The 21,543-nt window shown below is 43.2% G+C and overlaps 2 protein-coding genes across 2 annotated transcripts in view; one reads left to right on the top strand and one right to left on the bottom strand.

Moving 5' to 3' along the window:
• LOC146276583 (ankyrin repeat- and BTB/POZ domain-containing protein 3-A) overlaps positions 1–6,520 on the bottom strand; it is an 86,375-nt gene extending 79,855 nt beyond the window's left edge. The window contains exon 1 of the mRNA XM_084701950.1: positions 5,411–6,520. Coding sequence (XP_084558076.1) covers positions 5,411–6,275 — 865 coding nt within the window. The 5' untranslated portion in view covers positions 6,276–6,520. The remainder of the gene's footprint in view (positions 1–5,410) is intronic.
• Positions 6,521–9,734: 3,214 nt separating this feature from the next.
• Positions 9,735–21,484, top strand: LOC146276582 (cryptochrome-1-like). The gene is made up of 15 exons (XM_084702093.1): positions 9,735–10,013; positions 10,104–10,621; positions 15,609–15,717; positions 16,155–16,297; positions 16,528–16,712; positions 16,964–17,052; positions 17,663–17,803; positions 18,047–18,358; positions 18,539–18,690; positions 18,776–18,978; positions 19,169–19,270; positions 19,583–19,681; positions 19,906–19,983; positions 20,255–20,356; positions 20,652–21,484. The coding sequence occupies exons 2-14, from the start codon at positions 10,464–10,466 to the stop codon at positions 20,350–20,352; spliced, it is 1,869 nt and encodes a 622-aa protein (XP_084558219.1). The 5' UTR covers positions 9,735–10,013; positions 10,104–10,463; the 3' UTR covers positions 20,353–20,356; positions 20,652–21,484.
• The last annotated feature ends 59 nt before the right edge of the window (positions 21,485–21,543 follow it).

The following is a 21,543-nucleotide window of genomic DNA, read 5'->3' as shown; positions in this document are numbered from 1 at the left end:
GGGAGCTCTCTCTTTCTCTGTCTCCCTTTCTTCCTATCAATCTTGTTCACTCCCTCTGTTTTTCCCTGTCTTTCAAACACACACACACTCACTCTCACTCACTCACTCACTCACTCACTCACTCACACCTTTAACCCTATCTTGTCAGGTTCTAAAATAAGACCTGAGGATGGATTAAAAGGGTGGATGGAAGTGGATTGTTTTATACCAGCTGCTTTCCAAACCCAGCCAAACATTTCAGACAAACAATGCTCATTTGCCCCCAGCAGAACAGCCTTAGACTACCAGCACTGAAAAAGCCTAGTGATGTTCAATCTTCATACTCCTTAGTTGACCTTGTGCTACCTGATTAAAGCCCTCCGCTATTGTACTCTCTCCTGCTGAGTGGAGATGAGTATTTTTTTCTTTATGTTTCTTAAAGGGCATTTCGGGAGGGAATCAGAAATGAAGAAAAACACTGGAGGGGAAAAACTGTAGAAAAAGTCGTTTGTGTTTTTGGTGTAATTTTGACGTTTCGTTTTAGGTGCGGGTGTTGAGTCACGAAACTGGCGAGTCCACAGCACCAGACACGTCTTACGATAACACTTCCTGAATCTGCTCAACACTAGAATAACACTGGACTTTTTTCTCCTGAGCTATTTCCTCATTTATTTTCCAAGAAATAGTTTGTGATTACTGAAAGCCATCCAGCTGTTTAACAATAAGAATTGGTCAGACAAAGGCTTCTCAGATGAGTTTCCCAACACTGTCTCTAAGATAAGAAAGACTAGTTTCACAACAGGATAAATTCCATGAGGACTGCTTTAAGAATGTTCGATTGACTCACTTGTTTGGGTAGCCAACAGACTTCTAAGACAGAGTACCACAGAAATGGGTTTTGTGCGTGTGCTGAGATCAGGGAGTCAGCTAAAGGCCTTATATGCTAGTGTTAGGTCTTTAAGCTGAGGCTAAACATGTTGTTTAGGAGAGTCTTACACATGGAAACCAGCATGCAATCTTCTTCTGGATGAGTTACCGGCCAGATGCACAGGCCGTAGCAGTTTTGCCTTTAAATGTGCATTTTCACTTGGCTTGTTTTGACTGTAGTTCACAAATTCTCCCTTCACCATAGCTACATAAGCAGTGTTGTGCATCTTTATGTCATCAAGTATTGCAAAAAAATTGGCAAGGTGTAACGCCGCTAGTTCCAATTGTGCCGTCCCTGGAGCGGCCACACAGCCGGGTGAACAATGAGGTCAGCTGTGACACACGCAGCAGCTCCGGGCTCAGTGCCTCGTGCCCTGTGGGCAGCCTGGTCGCCCTCTGTGGTGAGGGCATGGCGCCAACTCATCTCTGCCCACTGCCCATACCCATCTACCACCTGTTGCCCTGGCATCATATAGACCAGGGGTCAGGGGTAAAGGGTCAACAGATGGGTTTGACTCCCTATACACAACTTGTCACATAATCATGGAGGAAGGTGATGGTTGGACGTCCCACTCGAGGGCACATCATGGGGCTATGTCAAGTTGAAAGATGACACTGTATACTAATTATCAATCAAACTACACCGTGTCATGGCCTCCTCCCCAAACCCTTGGTGACCTCCTGACAAGACCATGACTTCCTGAATATCTGCTAGCTGGAACAAGCACAGGGGGGAGGAATTCTCTCACCCTATGTCTGCCTCCCCGCTGTGTTCAGTCAATGATCATCCGTCTGAATGACTCATCAAGCAGCGGGAGTGTTAATTAATGAGAGAAATATGGGTAAATACATCTCAGAGGGACGAACGCTCACACTCCCACACTAACTACCCAGAGCTGGTTCCCTTTCACCACCAACACCTCCACCATCCTCGCATACACAACCATGACAAAACAACACTCATCCCTCGCCTTAAAACTCTATTTCATCCTCATTCCAGTCTCTTTCATCGTCCTCCTCTATTTTTCACACAAGACATTCCTTCTAAATCTCTCACCGATTATTTCTCCCTGGCAGTGTTTGAAGCACAATTCCCTGGTGCAATCTCTGGTCCACACCTCCCCTTATGGCAATGTCTAATGGAGGACCTCCCTCCGGTTTGGGAGTCCACAGTCTTCAGAGCTTATTCCATGTGGAAATATCGAAACCCAAACACGGTGAGGCACCCATTAAGCCCTTTTAAGATGTTGTATCACAAACTGCCAGCTAGGATTTTAAGAAGAGCAACTGCTCACAACAGGGCCCACAATAGCTTCAATCAATCCCCAAATAATAGCTCGGAATATGGATCAAAAATGTATTTGACTGACAAGCTAGCAGGCTGCTGTGTGATTATTTGTGTGTATGTGTCTGTGTGTGTGTGTGTGTGTGTCTGTAGGATGAGTTTGAGAGGGTGTGCATGCCAGCTTGTTCATATAAACACACACACACACAAAGTTAATGCGAATTAACAAGTTCAAATTTGTATTTTATTCCAGAGTCAGAGGTTATGTACAGTTACAACCAGACAGTGATACGGATTCAGCCAGCTGTGGCATTGTGTGTGTGTGTGTGTGTGAGGTTATCATATTCCCCAGGCATATCTATCCTCATTGACACTTGGTACACTCGCTTATTAGCTAGAGCGTGATAAGGAATCTCCCCTTCATCGCACTGCCCTGAAGCTACCGTTTTACTACTGGCTCCAGGATCAGTTATTTTACATGAAGCAAAAACTGTAGCACTGGTAGCGCCAAAGTGAATCCTTTTCCACGCTGATTATAAGTAATTTCTGCGTCACTGGCTACACGTCTCCAAAAGTACAGTAGGAACTTATAATACCAGGCACGCACAGAGTGGGGTATAACCCCTTCAGTATGCTACTGGCTTTAAAGGCGATACTGCTTCAGTCAATGCAGCAGAGATTTTCAGAGTCCATAGTGAAGCATTGAGCACTTATTCTGCCATTCTTCTCCATGCATTATCAGAGAATTAGAGGGTGGAAATCACAGTATTTCACCCTTGCGAAATTTACCACCACATAAAAATAAATTTGGAAGAAGCTTGCGCTCGAATCTCAAACGGAAAGATGGCAATCTGTTGTTTCATCTGTGAGACCCAGCCCGCAGGGACAGAACAGGCCCAACATAATAATGCCATGGACAACTGTGGACTGCCAACGTCATCTGGTTATGAGTCTACCTTATTAAACCACAGAGGAAAATAAATATCCCCCCGACCAGAACTCTCATCACAAGCTGAGAAAGAGGGGAGGCAGACACACTGCAGTGCTAATTTAATAAACTGGATATGGCAGGCTAAGCAATTCTATTATGGAGTGTCATTTGTCCCAGCGGAGCTACAGGGCAGTGTTGTCTTGGTTTGGGGTCCTTGGGGGGAGGTCATGCTAAGATGACAACTAGAACCAGATCAAATCAAGTCATTTGAGTTTCTAAAATTAAATGGCACCCTTTTGCCAGTCCTCAGGAGTGAATGACAATGGTATTTATTTTGGTTGTACATTCTCATTAAGCAAATCATATAGTTTAGATATGTGTGCAAATATATACAGAATGTATATTAGGGACATTAGAGAACTGAAGCTTATCACTCTTGCCAGGCCCCATACTGTCTGCAGGCCTATCCTCTCAACACAAACAACATCCATTTAGTGTCTTTCCTCCAAGTCAGCTCTCTAACCTTCAAGCCCCCGACTCAATTTGCATGTCCTGTCATTCCCATGACAAGTATGCCTCAAAAATGTTGCAAGCATTCCAGGTGTGTCCACCTGTAGGTATATGTTGAGGGACCATGGTGGGCATGGTGGGGTGGGGGGTGGGGTGACATATCGTCTGTCGTGCAGCTGAACACATGGCACAGGCAGGAGCAGTCATATGAGAATGCTCACTCCTTAGAGGGAACTGTGTCACATGAGAAAGGTGGGTGTGTTTAACAAGAAAGAGGAAAAGGAGTTCAAGGATCCATTGAGGCTTGTGTTTTGTAGAGGCTTAGACAAGGTGTAAATCAGACTTTTTTGGTTTCAACCATCATTTTAATAAGATGTGAACCTTGTATAGGCCGTCACAACCTTTATGCTGTTGCTATATCAGATGTTGGACGTAGTCCAAATCTCCACTTGTCTCCTGGATATAGCTCTATTGACAATATTGTGTGCGAGACTGCACATTGATGTCTACATAGAATTAAACAAGGGTCTAGAAGCGTGCGTGTTGCAATGCAAACTTCAACCCCATTTCACAGGCCTGACAGGAAATGATGTGGTTCCAACAGGTGGGAGAAGGGATTTTTCACCCGCGTCAAGCTGCTTCCTGTTGAGAGAGCACCTGTCACTGTATTGTCTTGAGAAGCAAGTTTGCGCCCAGTCCTCATTGGTTTCAGCACAGCGTTGACACTGCAGCAGCACAAGCTGGTTCTACCTGCTCAGCATATCTGCGTGTTCTGACAAGACCCACATGCTCTCACAACCAATCTGAGAAAGACACCTTTCAGGTCTCTCAACAGAGTGACAGCCTTCCAACTGAACAATGTTACCCACAAGACTATATTAGATATCAGAAAGGTGAAAAACAATTCAGAACCGAACCTTTGGCCTTGACCCAAGCATCTATGCCAATGTCGTATTATACTATCTGATTAATTTTCCCTAAAACATTGGTATTGCGTTCCCAGTTGGAATCATGGTATCAATATCAACTCCCAGTTGGAGCCATTTAATTTAAGTGTCCCTTCTGCTTTGTTGTTTGTGCCAACTCACATAAGGCATGGGCTACTAGGACCAGGGGGACAGCTCACACCTCCTGGACAAAAACAACAGCAACCAACAAGGCCACACGCACACACTCTCTCATACACACACACACACACACACACACATACAGGCACACACACACCAGCACAGAAAAGGGGGTGGTGCAGTTTGACAAACAAACAGATATTGGGATAGCATAATCCATTCAACAAGTTCATATTATTATCCAGGTAACTCATCTGGTTTTGGTCACATACAATGGCTTCAAAACTAATCTCTCCAAGATCGAACATATTTTAATCAGTTTAGCCCTACATACCTGTTGTTTTTTGTGTTGGGCTGTTGGCCATTTGGATTCCTCAAGCTAAGCTAAAACACAGCTAAACCTGAACTCTGGGGTATGCGTAAGACAGCCAATACTTTTGTTTGGCATAGTAATTAGATGGGGATGATGAGCAGCTCTTTTTATCCAGCATAATTGTCCTGTTATTTGCACGTGATTGTGCCATGGAGCGTGTTGAATATTTTTATATCAGAAGCTTTTATACGTACAGTGCAGGGTAGATTTGAACCCGCGACCTCTTGATCTTCAGTCAAGTACTCTAACCACAGAGCTTTACCCTGCCCTCATTTTTTGTTAATACACATAATTCTAACCAGATGCATTTGCAGTGCAAACTTACAAGAAATACTTACCGCTAGCATTCTTTCCGCAAATGAGGTGCTGGTATGGTTGCAGCAGTCCCCATATCTCCGAGTCGTTGTTGATGGCCTGCTCAATTGACTCCAGCGTAAACTTGGGGATTCCGTTGTCCCTCTCGATCAGCGCGCTCCGCTGAATCCGGGTAAACACCTCTCGGAACAGGCTTTCAATGCAGGCAGTGAGGTATATGGCCGCATGCTCGTGAACCCTCAGTGCCACCCGACTTTCAACCATCCACTTAAAGAACTTCCCAACGGAAAACACCAACCCGCAACGTGCTGACTTGCCCCTGCTGAACTTGTCCCCGGTGCTCATGTTGTAGAGGGACAGGGCGCTGAGTGCCGCGGTGATGCAGTTGACAGAGATGGTCCAAGACAGAACCACTTTGATGGCGCTCTGGATCTCGTGTTTGGTGCACTTGGCATAGCGCAGGCTAAGACGCTGCGCTTCCCGGGCAACCCTCACCAGTGCACGGCTGACCAGAGCCGAAAGCTTGGCCAGCACCTCTCGGGACGGGATCCCAATCATAAGCTCCTCTTCCTTCCTCAGTGCGCACTCTACCTCGCCGAGACTCCATGGCACGTCCTCGAGCTCGGCGAGTTTGGCGCACTGGCCGGAGCACTCCAAGATCTCCGTGTCCTCCGCCAGGACGGTGTTGACCGTGTCCAAGCTGTTGTGTCTGCTATGCATGGATTCAGTCAGATGCCAGCAGTTACCCCCATGCGCGTGCGACAGATGCGTGTCCGAACAGCAGAGCGACACGCTGGACGACCTGATGGAGTCCGCGGCGCCACCATAACCGGAATCAAGCGTTAAATCCTCCAGGGTCCTCACGGCTGTCTTACCCTTGCCTGCCATGGCTGCACCGCATACTGTAGGTCTGCTTTTTCTATTAAATGCCACAAAGTCGTTCCCCTGACGCTGCTACTCCACTGCCGCTGGCTTGGGGAGTTTTAATTTACTTTCCCATTCAAGTTCTGGAGTCCGTTGAAGGGATACACGAGAGCGTTCTGCCCACTTTCCACCTTTAAAACAGTGACTGAAAATATGCCTTTCAACTGCTGTTGCCTACAACTTCTATGAGTAACCGGAGAGTGTCCTGGCTCAAACCCGTACGAGCTACTGCATCAAGCGCAGCACAGCTCTCTCGATTGGAGGAGGGGCTATGTATGTAGCGGGCTGGAAGAGGCCAATCCGTGACCGCAACACCTTGATTGACAGACAGCCTGTCGGCTAGATACTCTTGTACAAATTGCTTCTCCCGGGTGCATTGAATCTTATGGCATCACCTAATTAGAAGCCGGTATAAGCTAAATTGTTGCTAAAAACCTAAATGCCACACATATCCATTTATGTTTCATGCTGATGGTAGCTAGGCTACTAAAATCAAGACAAATATTAGCTTTAATTGAATGATCCACTGTTCATATTGTCAATTGTCAAAATCCATTACCATATGGCTACAGCTACTGTACGCTACATTAGGAAATGTAATAAAAAGGACAGTTCCACATGATTAGTGAGCAAACCCAATACCAACATACACAGAGTGAAATTGAGTCAGTGTTCCGAATTAACTTGACTGCTTCGAGGCACAAAGATGATTTTACATCAACCTGGATTTGGTACAAGGCTCACAGGTTGAAGTAGAATTCATACCCATTATTATATTTTTATATATAACCCAATTATATTTTCGACCCACTGGACTTTCTCTCTCTCCCCCTGTCTCTCCCGCTCTCTCTCGTTTTCTCTGTCTATCTCTCTCTTCCCTCTCTCTGTGACCTTCTAGCATCCTTCTTGTCAACACAAGACATATTATCTTTGTCCTTGTACGAGTGACATACAAATTGAGGATAATCTTATTGCCACAGTGTCTATTGAGGGGCCAAATGAAAACGGACTATTTAATTAAATACAGTAGTATGGGTGAGCTGGAAAGCCGTTGTGATAGGAACCCCTTACAGAGAAAGAGGCTCCTATCAAGAGACTGAACGGGCCAAATGTCCTTCTGGAAACTTCAAAGACATGGACTGTGAGTTCAAGTTAAACAATGATAAGGAAAACAAATTTTAAAACTATTTTGTATTTGACATTTCATTTTTTCTTCATCTATAGCCGACGCTTTTATCTAAAGCATATACATGGTTAGCGCAAACAATAAGTGCAGCAGATATTCAAGAACTATAAGTGCACAGTTACAACACTATTACAGTGCTTAGAGCAAATGAATGGCTTGTTTATACAACAGACAACAACAGCATCATTGTAATAGAATAAGAGTCTTCCAGGATGAGTTCCCACTGTGAACAGCGAAAGATGGATTTGATACTCCATGCAAATGGTGTGTGAAAATAAATCTAATAAGTCTTCATGCCTCAGTGTATGGCTATAGTTTTATGTATATTAACACTTTGTAATTATTGCTGCATTTCTGTTCTGCGGAGAATGAATGATATGAGTGAGGAGCTGGTGATGTACTAGTGATTCACCAGCCCTTCAGGGCCTTGTCACGTCCAAGTTGAACCTGGCCATCTGTCTACAGCCTTGAATTCATGAGCTGTAGGCCACTTTGCATGAGTCAACAGCTATCTGCACCCACTCCTAACTCGACACAGTTTTTAACAGTTTCTAATTGTGAGGATATAATGTCGTATAACAATTCTGCTACTCTAATATTGTCTGGTGTAAGGCAAACAACTGATTGTTTTTAAAATTGATTTGATTTGAGCAGGTTTTTATCTAATAACAATCCTAACCCTCACTGTGAGCATCATTTTTACTTGTGTACTTTTTTTAAATTTCAACATTTACCTGCAACTGTGGCTCCTCGTTTTGTAGTGGCTCAGGTGCTGGCTTGTCATTCTGAAGGTGGAAAGCTGCCAGATGGTCACCAGTCTAATGTCATGCAGCATGTTTATTTAGTGTGGTGCTCTCAGGTTGCCCACCCCCCCCCCCCCCCCCCACCCCCCTCTCACAAACTCCTGCTTGCTTGGAAACAATGAAAGAACGAGATGTTAGCAGACAAATATTCTAGCGACATCTTGCATATGAACAAAGCAGTGATAATTGATATTTTAAAACATTTTAGCTCCAACGAAAAACTATAGGCATTCTGTAAGTAAGATTAGGACCTTTTTGTGAGATTGTGATATGAATGCAGAATCCTACTACATTGGATACTACATAGTTGTATGCTGCAATAAAAATAAGGTATCCAAAATATATTTTCAGAATATGGGATTGCCAACATTTTAAAAAGTATGTTGGGAGTTGGGAGTTTTTCTGGGAGTTTTTCCTTGTCTTCCTTGAGGGTTTAGGTTGGTTGAGGGGCAGTTCTATGGGCGTATGTGAAGCCCTCTGTGACATGCTTGCGTGTAAAAAGAGCTATACCAATACATTTGATTTGATTTTGATTTGATGTTCATACGACATGATCCCCATTCAAAATAGTATGCCGTGATAAATTACATCAAGAGACATTGTTGATGCGACTCTCCATTTGAGAATGAATGATATAATACTGCCACCTTGTGGCCGAACCTAAATCTCTACCTACATGCCTATATGATGCATTTAATTCATTGCATAATTACAACTTTATATAATATTTTGTGACGCATTTTGGCGGAAAACAGTTAATCCAAACATCAAATTCTCATTTTTTAAATGCTAGCCCTCATATGAAGTTTGTGTAGTCATAGTATTTGAAATATGTGGGCCTAATGTCATGCTCTCTAACCTAGTTGGGGCCATTTATCTCCGAGGATTGTTTGCTGTTTTTATTGATTTACCAATGAAGGCTTTATACTAAATGAAATAATAACAAACGTAGACGGCGTTGTCTTTGGACTCATGTGAAACATTCGGATAATTAAATGATTTATTTCAATTTCAATCAAAATCTTCCCATAACTATTTTGGAGACGCTACGTGCGCACTCGAACATGCGGAAAAACCTGCGCTGCATCCTCATACCCTTCTGCATGTGCTCATCCGGGTACTTTTCATGTTGTCATGTTTTTGTTTTTTTCCAAGATGAGACATCTTTCGTACTACATAAATGTAACATGTTCTACGGTCAAATTAGGTAGTTTTCACCCTAACACAATTCAATACAATTGAACATATATAATAATAAAGCGAATCTTAAAAAAAACAAAAACAACCTTGGGAGTGTTTTCAAGAGGACACGAGGAAGATCCACACTACAGAAACGTGACAGCAGAGGAACTACGTAAATAGAGATATGGGCCAATTGCAATGCTGTCTTCGAAGTGCGCACATAGTGGGTGGGATTATTGAAGAGGTGTGGTGAGGGTTACAATGCTTACATGCGAGATCTTGCAACATAGGCTGTAGAGACGTTTCTCTTAAACATTCCAATTCTTAAACGGAGTCTACGATTTTTTTTAAACGTGGATTTAACTGCAGTAAAGTTTTGTATTTGTCCACAGGACCAAGACAACTAATAGTCTGTAGGTTATATTTACATAACCACTTTTTTCCTTGACCGAAAGGAGCCACAAGACAAGCAACGGTCCCTATTACCTTAACAGCGCGTGCAAGCGGTGCTTTATTTATTAGAGAGTACCGGTATGTGGTTATATATTTGTTTTGCACATGTTGATATAGTGTAGTGCATTTTTTACCTCTGCTAATTTTATCAATAATTTCATCATTTAGAAAACAAGTTATACAACAAGCAACTCTGGCGATTGTTTCCCAGCGAGCAAGGTCCTAAAGCCAGTCGTCTATCGCTTTGCAGTGCAGGAGAACGTAAGCTCTCTCTTGGCCAAATGGTTCAGCAGTCGCCAGTTTCCAATTTTTTTGAAATAATGGAAAATGTTTTATTAGAGCAAGGTTGATAAGTGGATTTTTCTGGTGATCTTTGCATTAGGCTACATTGATTTGAGTTAGATTTGTGTCTTCGAGTTTTGTTTTGTTTACATGAATTCGACGCCCAAAAGAACATCGCCACAAGTATCGGAATAAGACTTGACTAAAAAGACACTTGCAACGTAAAAGGACTCGTCCAGTTGAGTAATGGTTGTTAATACCATCCACTGGTTCAGGAAGGGCTTGAGGCTTCACGACAATCCCTCGCTTAAGAAGTCCATCCAGGGAGCGGACACAGTCCGCTGCGTGTACATCCTAGACCCTTGGTTTGCAGGATCGTCCAACGTTGGAATCAGCAGGTGGAGGTAAGACAGTTCGGCGTGCATTGACTATAGTTGACTTGTTTTCTGTGTGTAAGATAATAATTTGAGTATGAAACATGTTAAGTTTAGAGTGTGCGTGTCCCTTCTCGGATAGGCCTGAAGCGTGCTTGATGGCTGAATAATAATAAAACAATACAGTACCCTGTCAAAATGTTTTATATTTCATTTGAGATTTTATTCTAGAGTAAAGGCATACGTTAACTATTTAACTGTGTCAGCTGAATGACAGAGTGCAGTAAATCAAGATTTGACCTAGTTTCCTGCAATGGTTGTGTATGGAGATCATACATGAATCAGTTCTATTTGACTGAGGTCTGCGTGCGGTTGTGTCTGTGAAATTTTGATTCAGAAATAGAGAGGCAATAACACAATTAAGCATGTTTCCATACCTCTGATATACTTTGGTATAAAGTTAATTCAGAGAAGAGTTCCTATCTGGTCATACATTGTTCTACCCATAATGTCAATGTTTGGACTTTTGAAATGGTACAGTCCATTCAACTTTCAACTTCAAACTGCTATTCAGACTATTATAGCTAAACAAACAATCCTTTCATTGAAGTTGCCATCTACTTTGCCTACACTAAAGTGCCTCCAGAAAATCCCATCTACGACAGTTTTAATTCTGAATCCCCCAAATGATACGATACCAGCATCTAAATCCAGCATATTGGTTATACAGCCTGGACACAGGTCTTTTATGTCATGCTTTGTATTAAAGAGATCCAGTGCTCCCAGATCCCCCCCAAGGGGCCAGGCAGATTACTTCCTGGTCATATATAATGTCTTCAGTAGACTTGACTTTTAGTTTGTATCCTGCAGTGGTTGGTACACTAACCCAGCAGCCTCCATGTTACGTTCTGCCAGTTATGTAACGGCAGCCTGGAGTGGCTCCTCAGCGCTCACACGCTTACCTTCAACGTGAACCGTTGATAACACATTTCTGTCTCTTCACCTCTCTCTCTCTCTCTCTCTCTCTCTCTCTCTCTCTCTCTCTCTCTCTCTCTCTGTATCTCTCTCTCTCTGTATCTCTGTCTGTATCTCTCTCTCTCTGTGTATCTCTCTCTGTCTCTCTCTCTCTCTCTCTCTCTCTCTCTCTCTCTCTCTCTCTCTCTCTCTCTCTCTCTCTCGCCATCTCAACTCATCTGTCTGTGTATGCCCGTTGGCTCCTACAGACTTGAGTTCTGCTTGCATACACCAACACAGATGGATCTCTGGGCACGGAGTAGCAACGAAGTGGATTTAGAACAGGCATGTGCCAAACATGAATAAGAACAAATTATGCAACAGTGTGTGAAATTTCAAGTATCGATGAGACATTCAAGCATTTTTTCATCACCAAAGCAAACCTGAATTGGTGTTTGTTTAGGAATAGTTAGCTGTACATCTACAGTGTGGTTTACACTCTAAGACCATACCATATTAAACCTTTTCACATCTTACCGTCGGGGTCATGCTTTGGCTTAACATAAGCCTCACATAGTATAGCATAAAGAGATTGAGCCTAATTCAATGTTAGAGATCAAGGGTCAATAAAACTCACTCCAAAGTTGGTCAGTGTGTCAGTACATATATACACACACACATACAATTATCTTCATGTCACCTTGATTTTCTCCCAACCCCCCATTTGCTTATCTAACAGATACCCAAGATCCGTAAGTTCCACTCGAACACTGCTCTAACACTATCACTAAAAATATCAGAGTCATGTGCTCCTTGGTTTTGGTTCAGTTGCAGCAGATTGCACTGGAAGTGCCTGGCCATAAGATATAATGAGGTTCAGAGCCAGACATTGTATTGATCCACTTAAATGATTTTTGTAAACATTTACATGGGAATTAAACCAGGGATCCTGGGATCTCTCAATTTGCGTACCGATCCCATGACCCAGTTATGGCCCGGGAGGTTCACCTGGGAGCTCAGATGGGATTTGCACCCTGGGGTAATTGCACACATTGCCAGGCATCTGAGGCGTGGGACTTTCTCTGAAAGACACTGTCAGTCACAGCAAGTAGAAGAATAATGACCGGGTCCAAGAGAGACGTCCACATTATGCATCATTTGACACTATTCAAAATGAGCTGGACCATTCAGTTCCCCGTTTGGAATCATTCCTAGAAACAGTGAGGATGTTTAAATGCAGTCAACCTTAATGAATATCATTAAGCATTGGGCTAACACACAGGTGTGTCAAACAGTGGAAAGTCTATTCACTGCTGTCAATATTGTTACATATCCATCATATTTGTCTGTTGCTTTGTTCTGAAATGGATGCCTCAACCCTCATTGATTTCTCTCTGAGGGATTTTCCATGACATCATGAGGTTTTGGCAAACCTAATGCGGGATACGTAGAACGAGGGCATATGATTGGATGCTCCTGCCCACTCTCTGGCTGGTACCTATGGCAACAACAACACAGGATTCACTCTATTACTGCAGCTCTGCTACAGGTGTGCATGTGCATTTGTGTGTGGGTGTTTGTGTTGTCTTGGTGCTTAAGATTAGTCTTAAAGCTGCAGTTGATTCTGAAATCTTTATGAAACAGGAACAGTCTTTTTCATTAACATGAAATCCGGTTCCAACCATCTTTTTGTTAGAAGACGAGGATTAAACGGTTTGCAGTTGATCCCATTGTGACGTCATAACTACGTTGCCTGTCAGGTTGACTGGCCGTCGAACTGGAAGCCTGTCACACATTGTCACCACTAAAAGGAATAAGTCCCTGTTCATTGTACTTTGGTTGTCACTCACTCACTGACCTGTGTTTCCAACTGTCATTGACGAGTTATTGTTTTTCACTGGACACGAGATTAACAGACTCTCTGTCAGTGGTCCTACATCATAGGACGAGGAGGATTTCCTCAGGGAGTGCTTAGGCTGTGATGACTGAATCAACTGCACATAACAGTCTAAATAGGGAAAACGGGGGGGGGGATTAGAAGTGTGTAGTTCTCACAGTATTTTGGTGGTTAGATCAAGGAACGTGTATTTCATTGGGCACACTGCATGAAATCTAACCTAATGAAGTGAAAGGGGCAGAGCCTCTTGTTCCATTTAGATTATTGCCCTGTCATTGCTGGTATCCATTTAGGATTTTTTATTTTTTTAAATAAAAAATTAAAGAAATGAACGAGTTATATATAATAGATCAACGTATCAGTCGTTATGCAGCCATTACACAGTCACATGTGATTATGCATGCTGGTCTTGGAAGACAGAAATAGATGCTTGGGGGTTATGTTACATGGATTGGAGACCTGAGTGCTTCCTCTCATGGTCGTTGAATAAAACCATGTGTAATGCCGTGTGATTCACTCTTAGTGTTACAGTTGTTCATGTCATGCTTATATAAACAGCACAGGGACTTAAGTTTAATGTTATTCATTGAATAATTTTTGAATATGCCTTAAGGCATGCCATCCTATTAGACCACGTGAAACAATGTCCAAACATGAGTGAAGTTGAAGGAACCTTTTTAGGCTCCTTCATTACCTAGGGGGTACAGTAGTTAGGATAACTAGAAAATATATTCCCGGCTTTGTTGTTGCTTGGAACATTTGCTATTTAATGAAATGATTTACTTGAACAAAAGTGTCATGTATTTTGTCTGTAATAATTTCAGTAAAGATATTGGAGTTGGAAAAAGAAAATGACATCTTTGTACAACTTTTCATGAGACGCCAAAAATTTGCTGAAATAATACTTATTGGGTACTTTTAATCTGTAGCTATTGCAGTTACTCTGTGTGCATGAGACCAATATTCGCTCTCTAACAACTTTACAACAAAATCATAGTATCCTTGCGCCCTCTGCAGGCCAATGTTCTGTAGCTGTGAACATTCCTGGTGCTGACCTCATCCTTGAATCCTTACATAAGTCTCTAGGCGTCATGGCGGGGCATGGGTTTCAGGTTCAGGACTGTGTCAAAGGAACCAATCTCAAACCTCTATCTTGCCACGTTCTGTGTGATATTCTGACTGAATTATATTAGGAGTCATATGTCACACAATACAATGTTTAAATCACAACATTTATTTGTAAAATGTATTTTTTGAGACTTAACTGATTCATAGAACAAAATGATTCAAAACCCCTGCAAGATTCCCTACACCAATAACAGGACATTGATAAAAATCAAGATAATTTTGAAGCAGCAGGTTGTATTTGTTTATAAATCCAAAAAATAGAAATCTTATGTAAGACGGTCAACTTGATTCAGAAGTGGAATCCAGCTAACATAAACACATGGGCTTATAGAGTTTTGCACACACACCACCATGAACTTGAGTGAGCCCAGTTGTTAAATTTTACTCTGAGCACTGAAAGTGCTATAATCTCCTAATTCTATACCCAGGTTTTTGCTGCCCCCTGGTGCTTGAAATTCATACTGTAGTGCCACTTTACAAGACTGGCCTGGGTGAACCAGAGTAATAGAGAGAATGTATAGAGATAATACTTCTGTGGTTCTGGTGAGAGCATTCCATTTACTTGTGTGACCCTAACCAAAGTCTAACTATCCAAGTCCACTATTACATTATGTAAGATAATAGGCTTCATTACTTTCACCATCTGTCCATACAGTGACTATTCTTAACACGCCTGCTCTTATAGTTCTGTGCCCTCACTTTGCCCTCCTACTGTGATGGAAAGGACAGGCTTCTGGGAGCCATTAAACTAACTTTACTGACTGGCTAGTGGCTACCACGCAGAAGAGGTCTCCTAGAACATATAAGCCCTAATAGACGGATGGATGGTTTGGTTGTTATCTCTAGAGCATTGTTAACGTATTTTTATCTTCGGAGATAGGAGTTAAAGCTCATTGGTGTAAGGTTTTTTCCATTCATAATTCAAGTGATGACCTTATCAACAGCACAATCAGAGGTGGTTAAGATTATTGGCCTCATAGTTAGGCTGCATTTATATTTAATATTAGCCTAACGTCTCTCTCCATCTGTCTATCTCAGGTTTCTACTTCAGTGTTTGGAGGATCTGGATGCCAGCCTCCGAAAGCTCAACTCTCGTCTGTTTGTCATCCGAGGACAGCCCACTGATGTCTTCCCACGACTCTTCAAGGTACACTATGAGTTTTGATCAATCTGACCACATTAACATGCAACAAGTACTTTAAAGGTCAAAACAATTATCGAGAATGACCTATGTCTAAAAAAGACATTGCTTCAACGTATTCAACTCCATTAAACTAATTGTTTGTCAACACATCTCAACTAATTGATTTTACTATGCATTATTGTGTATTCAACCTTGTGCTGCCTTCAGGTCACACGACCCAACGGTTCATAAGGAACCATTGTTGTGTTTAACCAATTTTACCCGATACAAAAACAAATACAAATAATTTTCTTTTAACCTTCGCAATGTGGGGGGTCTGAGACAAAAGACCCAAGTTGTCGTAATACAACGGTGGGTCACAATGACAGATGGGTCAGAATGATCCAAAGATAACGCAAGGGTTAACAAAGTTTCATGGTTTGTTTTTGAACCCCTCCCAGGAGTGGAAGATCTCTCGTCTGTCATACGAGTACGACTCGGAGCCTTTTGGGAAGGAACGAGATGCGGCCATCAAGAAGCTGGCCAGCGAGGCCGAGGTGGAGGTCACAGTCTGCATCTCCCACACACTCTACGACCTGGACAAGTGAGTGGTGACACACACAGACACACACACATACCCACACAGACAGACAAACATAAAGACACATACACATACCAACATCACACACACATGAACAAGCACCACAAACACCATATGCACACAACGTACACCACACACACATAGACACACTCTCTAAGCCCACCTCTCTCTCTCTCTCTCTCTCTATCTCTCTCTATCTCTATCTCTCTCTATCTCTCTCTCTCTGTCTCTAGGATCATAGAGTTGAATGGAGGCCAGTCCCCCCTCACGTACAAGCGTTTCCAGACCCTGATCAGCAGGATGGATGCTGTGGAGATGCCAGCAGAGGCCATCACTGCTGAGGTGATGGGGAAGTGCACAACGCCGCTGTCTGACGACCACGACGACAAGTTTGGAGTCCCGTCTTTGGAGGAGCTAGGTGAGTGGCAATAGTGAGGAAGGTTATAAGAATATCAGTAGTAGTGTAGGATGATCGGAAATTCAAGTTCAAGGATGGCTTATTATAAATTCAAAGTCAATTTACTTTATTAATCTCTGAGGAAATTCTAAATATTTAGACCGCTTCTTGACCAGAAAGATATTTTCACTTGATAATTCAGTTCAGTTGTTTGCAACAATGTGAGTTTGCGAAACAGGTGGGTGAATGCTTACATACATGTGCTTGTGTAGGCTTTGACACCGAGGGTCTGTCCTCTGCTGTGTGGCCTGGAGGAGAGACTGAGGCCCTTACCAGACTGGAGAGGCACCTGGAGAGGAAGGTGAGTTACGCACTCACATCCACACCCACACACTCCCCCACCCCCCCTCTACACACAGTACGAAACCTTTAAAAACATCCACCTATTCATTGTTGTCTGTATACCATTGTACATGTTTACGGAACAGTTACGTAACACTCAGTTGCTTCCGATTGGTGTTCATGGATCCCCGCAATGTGTCCTTAAAAGAAACTCTGAAATGTGGAAAAGTAACTGTGATCCCTCCTGCAGGAACATTCTTACAACAACATTAACACAGCAGACTCCCTCACTGTCCTCATGCTCTCCTACCGAAACGCCAATTCACCTCCTAACTAGATTCACAACCCACATGTTTCCATGTAATTTTCCAATCTCTCCTGGAAAACATTGGTTATATAAGTCCTGAAATGGGAACAAGGTGTAACACTACACTTTAAAACTGTACCATTTCTGTCTGTAAGATACAAAATAATATAGTGAACTGATTGTGTCAACCAGTGTCCTAAAATGGCTGACCTTGATCAAATTTGATGTTTTCGACTAGAATGAACCCTAACGAGAGTTTTGGAAGCCAGGCCCCAATGTATTTGGGGTTGCTGTTCATCTCAAACTTATCTGCTGCTTTCAGGCATGGGTGGCCAACTTTGAGCGGCCAAGAATGAACGCCAACTCCTTACTGGCGAGTCCAACAGGCCTCAGCCCCTACCTGCGCTTTGGCTGCCTATCCTGTCGGCTCTTCTACTTCAAACTCACAGATCTCTACAGGAAGGTACGTACAGGCCTTAGTCAGCATTTGTTATACTGTCTTCAACTACAAATCATTTTGTTCACAGTCCATTACATATCTATTAAGTGTAAAAGGCATCAGGAAATGTACTTTATAATAGCAACGTCAGACTTCTGTTGCAAATGTGACACGATATGATATACATGAATTTGATTTCTAGCAAGCTGCAACAAACAAACATGCTAACTGAGATGATGGCCTATTGACAAATGCTCCTCCTCCCAGGTGAAGAAGAACAGCACCCCGCCCCTCTCCCTGTACGGCCAGCTGCTGTGGCGGGAGTTCTTCTACACGGCCGCCACCAACAACCCCCGCTTCGACAAGATGGAGGGCAACCCCATATGTGTCCAGATCCCCTGGGACCGCAACCCCGAGGCCCTGGCCAAGTGGGCGGAGGGCCGGACGGGCTTCCCCTGGATCGACGCCATCATGACCCAGCTGAGGCAGGAGGGCTGGATCCACCACCTGGCCCGGCACGCTGTCGCTTGCTTCCTGACCCGCGGAGACCTGTGGATCAGCTGGGAGGAGGGCATGAAGGTACAGGGAGTCACACAGCTCACTCTGCACAAGAGACAATCAACTTATATTAATAATAATTAGTATTAAACTGAATAAAAATTATCCAGTTTAAATTGGATATACTATTATAAATAATTGTCTATATAATGTTGTCAGGTACCTCAAGGCCTAGTTACTAAGCTGTGTGTGTGTGTGCAGGTGTTTGAGGAGCTGCTGCTGGATGCAGACTGGAGCGTGAACTCTGGCAGCTGGATGTGGCTCTCCTGCAGCTCCTTCTTCCAGCAGTTCTTCCACTGCTACTGCCCTGTGGGCTTCGGCCGCCGCACAGACCCCAACGGAGACTACATCAGGTGACCACACTGTCCGCTTTCAAGGGGGTATTTTTACTATTTTAGCTGTGTTCATGTTCTAACTGACATGGGATTGTCCCCTCAGACGCTACCTGCCCATACTCAGAGGATTCCCAGCTAAGTACATCTACGACCCGTGGAACGCACCGGAGAGTGTGCAGAAAGTGGCCAAGTGTGTGATCGGGGTGCACTACCCCAAGCCCATGGTGAACCACGCCGAGGCCAGCCGCCTCAACATAGAGAGGATGAAACAGATCTACCAGCAGCTGTCCTGCTACCGAGGCCTGGGTAAGGAGGGGGAGAGGAGAGGAGAAAACGGCATGTCAGCACAGCGTCATTCCTGTTCATGATAAATTCTTGCTAATTCGGTAATGCATGTCATACAACTTCATATTTGACTGGAACAGACAGTAATATCATTGAAGTATGACATACTATGTCAAGCGCTTTACTGACTCTGTCATTTCTTTGTTTCCAGGCCTGCTGGCTACTGTCCCGTCTAACGGTAACGGCGAGGGGTCCTCGGGCATGATGGGGTTCTCCTCTCGAGATGACACCCATGAGGCCACCGTTCAATCTGGTGAGTACCCCCCCACACACACAACCTCCTACCTTCCCTATATCATTAAAATGCATAAATATACAGCACATGCATACATATATACAAACATATGTACTTGTTTTGTACCTCAGTTAAGACATACAGTAATATCAAGGCAGAGATGAGACTTAAGCATGAAAGTGTCACCTTGTTCATCTGCTGTTAGCTTTAACCTGTTACTATTCAGCAGTTTCCATCTGCTGCTGTTATTCCTCCACATTCAATACTATCAAATTCGTACCCGCGACTCCCCGATCAAAGCAGAGATTTGACGTTTGCTTGTTCCTCCAGGATACCAGATGCAAGTTCAGTCCCATGGAGACTGGCACAGCGGGGCCCTGGTGTACTCCCAGGGCGAAGCTCCCAGCAGCGTCAACACACAGCATCAAGGTGAGCCCTTACACTACTCTGTCATCTAATCATTCGAATAATAGATCTTCCCCACGCTCATCTCTTCAGACCTGTCTCCAATTGCACAAACTCTCTGCCACCTGTCCCACGTCACACTATAGGACGTCATACTCACTCTGAGAATCTGTTCATCAGCATTTGGTCCAGTCTACCACATACAACACACGTCCATCCCCCTCACCCCTGGTTCTTTCTCTTGACAGGTTTTGCTGGAAGCAGCAGTAGCATGGTGTTCTACGGCCAGGGCAGCCAGCACATGGGAAGCCCAGCAGTGCTGCAAGGTGAGGCCCGGTGTACCACTGCTGCATGGGAGTTCTGTTCAGTTTCTACTATACAGACTATACTATACAGACAGTTATGTCATAATTAGAGATGTAAAAACACCCCTCACACTACATACATACAAACACACACACGCATACCACAGTTAAAACATCTTAGGATAGAGATGAGAGACCAGCACGAAAACTCTGTGTCCTTTCATTTGCTGTAGCTGTGTCCTAACCCTCACTATTCTGTAGTTGACACCTGCTGTTCCTCTTCCTGTCCCAGGGCACGGGCTGCACAGCGCTCTGACCAGTGGGAAACGCCACAGTGAGGACTCTGGCTACGGCACCGGCTCCAAGCTCCAGAAACAGAGCGCCCAGTAGAGAGGTGAGAACAGAATTACAGATACCTACCAAAATGAGTCTGTTGCTCTGTATGCTGTTATGCTCAGAGAGGTACATTAAACTTGTGTATTTCAATGTTTGTTTTTATGAGGTTGAACTTAACAATCACAACACTCATAGTGGCCTAGTACACCCTCTGCTTTGCAATGCAAACATGTTCTGCAAGGTGTTAATCAAGATATGTGGTTTGCTGCCAGTTAACATTCTCAGAAAAGGTGTTGTTGTTTTACCTGTAATTTGAAACTCATACTCTTGAAACTCTTACTTTCATTTCACAGGAGTGTGTTCCGACTTTCAACCCCTCGTGACTAGTAAACAGCGTACCTGGAGGACACAAATGGACTATGAGACAGACTTTCTGTATACCTGTTTAAACCCGTAACAGAATGGAACACACACCTCTAGAAAGAGTACAGTATCCCATCTTCAAGCAAACACGTTTGTCAATGCTTGGGACTGTATGTTATCACACAGACTTACAAACTCTACAATATTTCAGCGGTGTTCCGGCACTGTGACTGAATAAACCTACTGTAACATTCTACATTATCAACAGCGTTGGGATGTTACAGTTTTTCTGGGACAACATCTTTGTGTACATAATTAATTTGATGATTTCTGCTCACATGCAACCTGTATATTTGATATTGTGTTTCTTTCTTATGTAGTCATAGACCCATTGATATATTTTTGATATAAAGAATCATTGTGGACTGATTTCTGTTCTTTATGAAAAGTTTGATAAAAGTGTAAGCATTTATAGACTGTCTAGATGGTGACATTTTTTTAGAAAGCTCTCTTCAGCCTATTCTTTCCCTGTTGGTGTTGTTCCTTGAACCCCGCTGTCCCTCTCTTGCTTTTCCTAATATCTGCTGCTCACACATCACTGTCACTGTTCTCTTGTTACTAAATCCTGTCTCATATTTATTCGGGAGTCAAATCCTGTGCCCATATTTCTGGTCATGAAGGACTGGTGAAAGGTAGAACTTCTGGTCTGTTTTCTCTTCTGTGTAATAACCATTGTTTACCATACCAGAGAATCTTGCTTCGCGTAAAAAATTGTTGTTCTTTCACGATGTGCTTGTTTAATAAAAAAATATATGTGAATATACATATGACTCGAGTTTTATCTCAAATAAATTGTCACTTTAAAAAAATCCTATGAATATT

This window comes from Hypomesus nipponensis, chromosome 7 (genome assembly GCF_054491055.1).
Source record: "Hypomesus nipponensis isolate SF chromosome 7, ASM5449105v1, whole genome shotgun sequence".
Classification (NCBI taxonomy): Eukaryota; Metazoa; Chordata; class Actinopteri; order Osmeriformes; family Osmeridae; genus Hypomesus; species Hypomesus nipponensis.
Note: the sequence above shows the minus strand (reverse complement) of the source record. Positions and strands in the feature narration are given on the sequence as shown.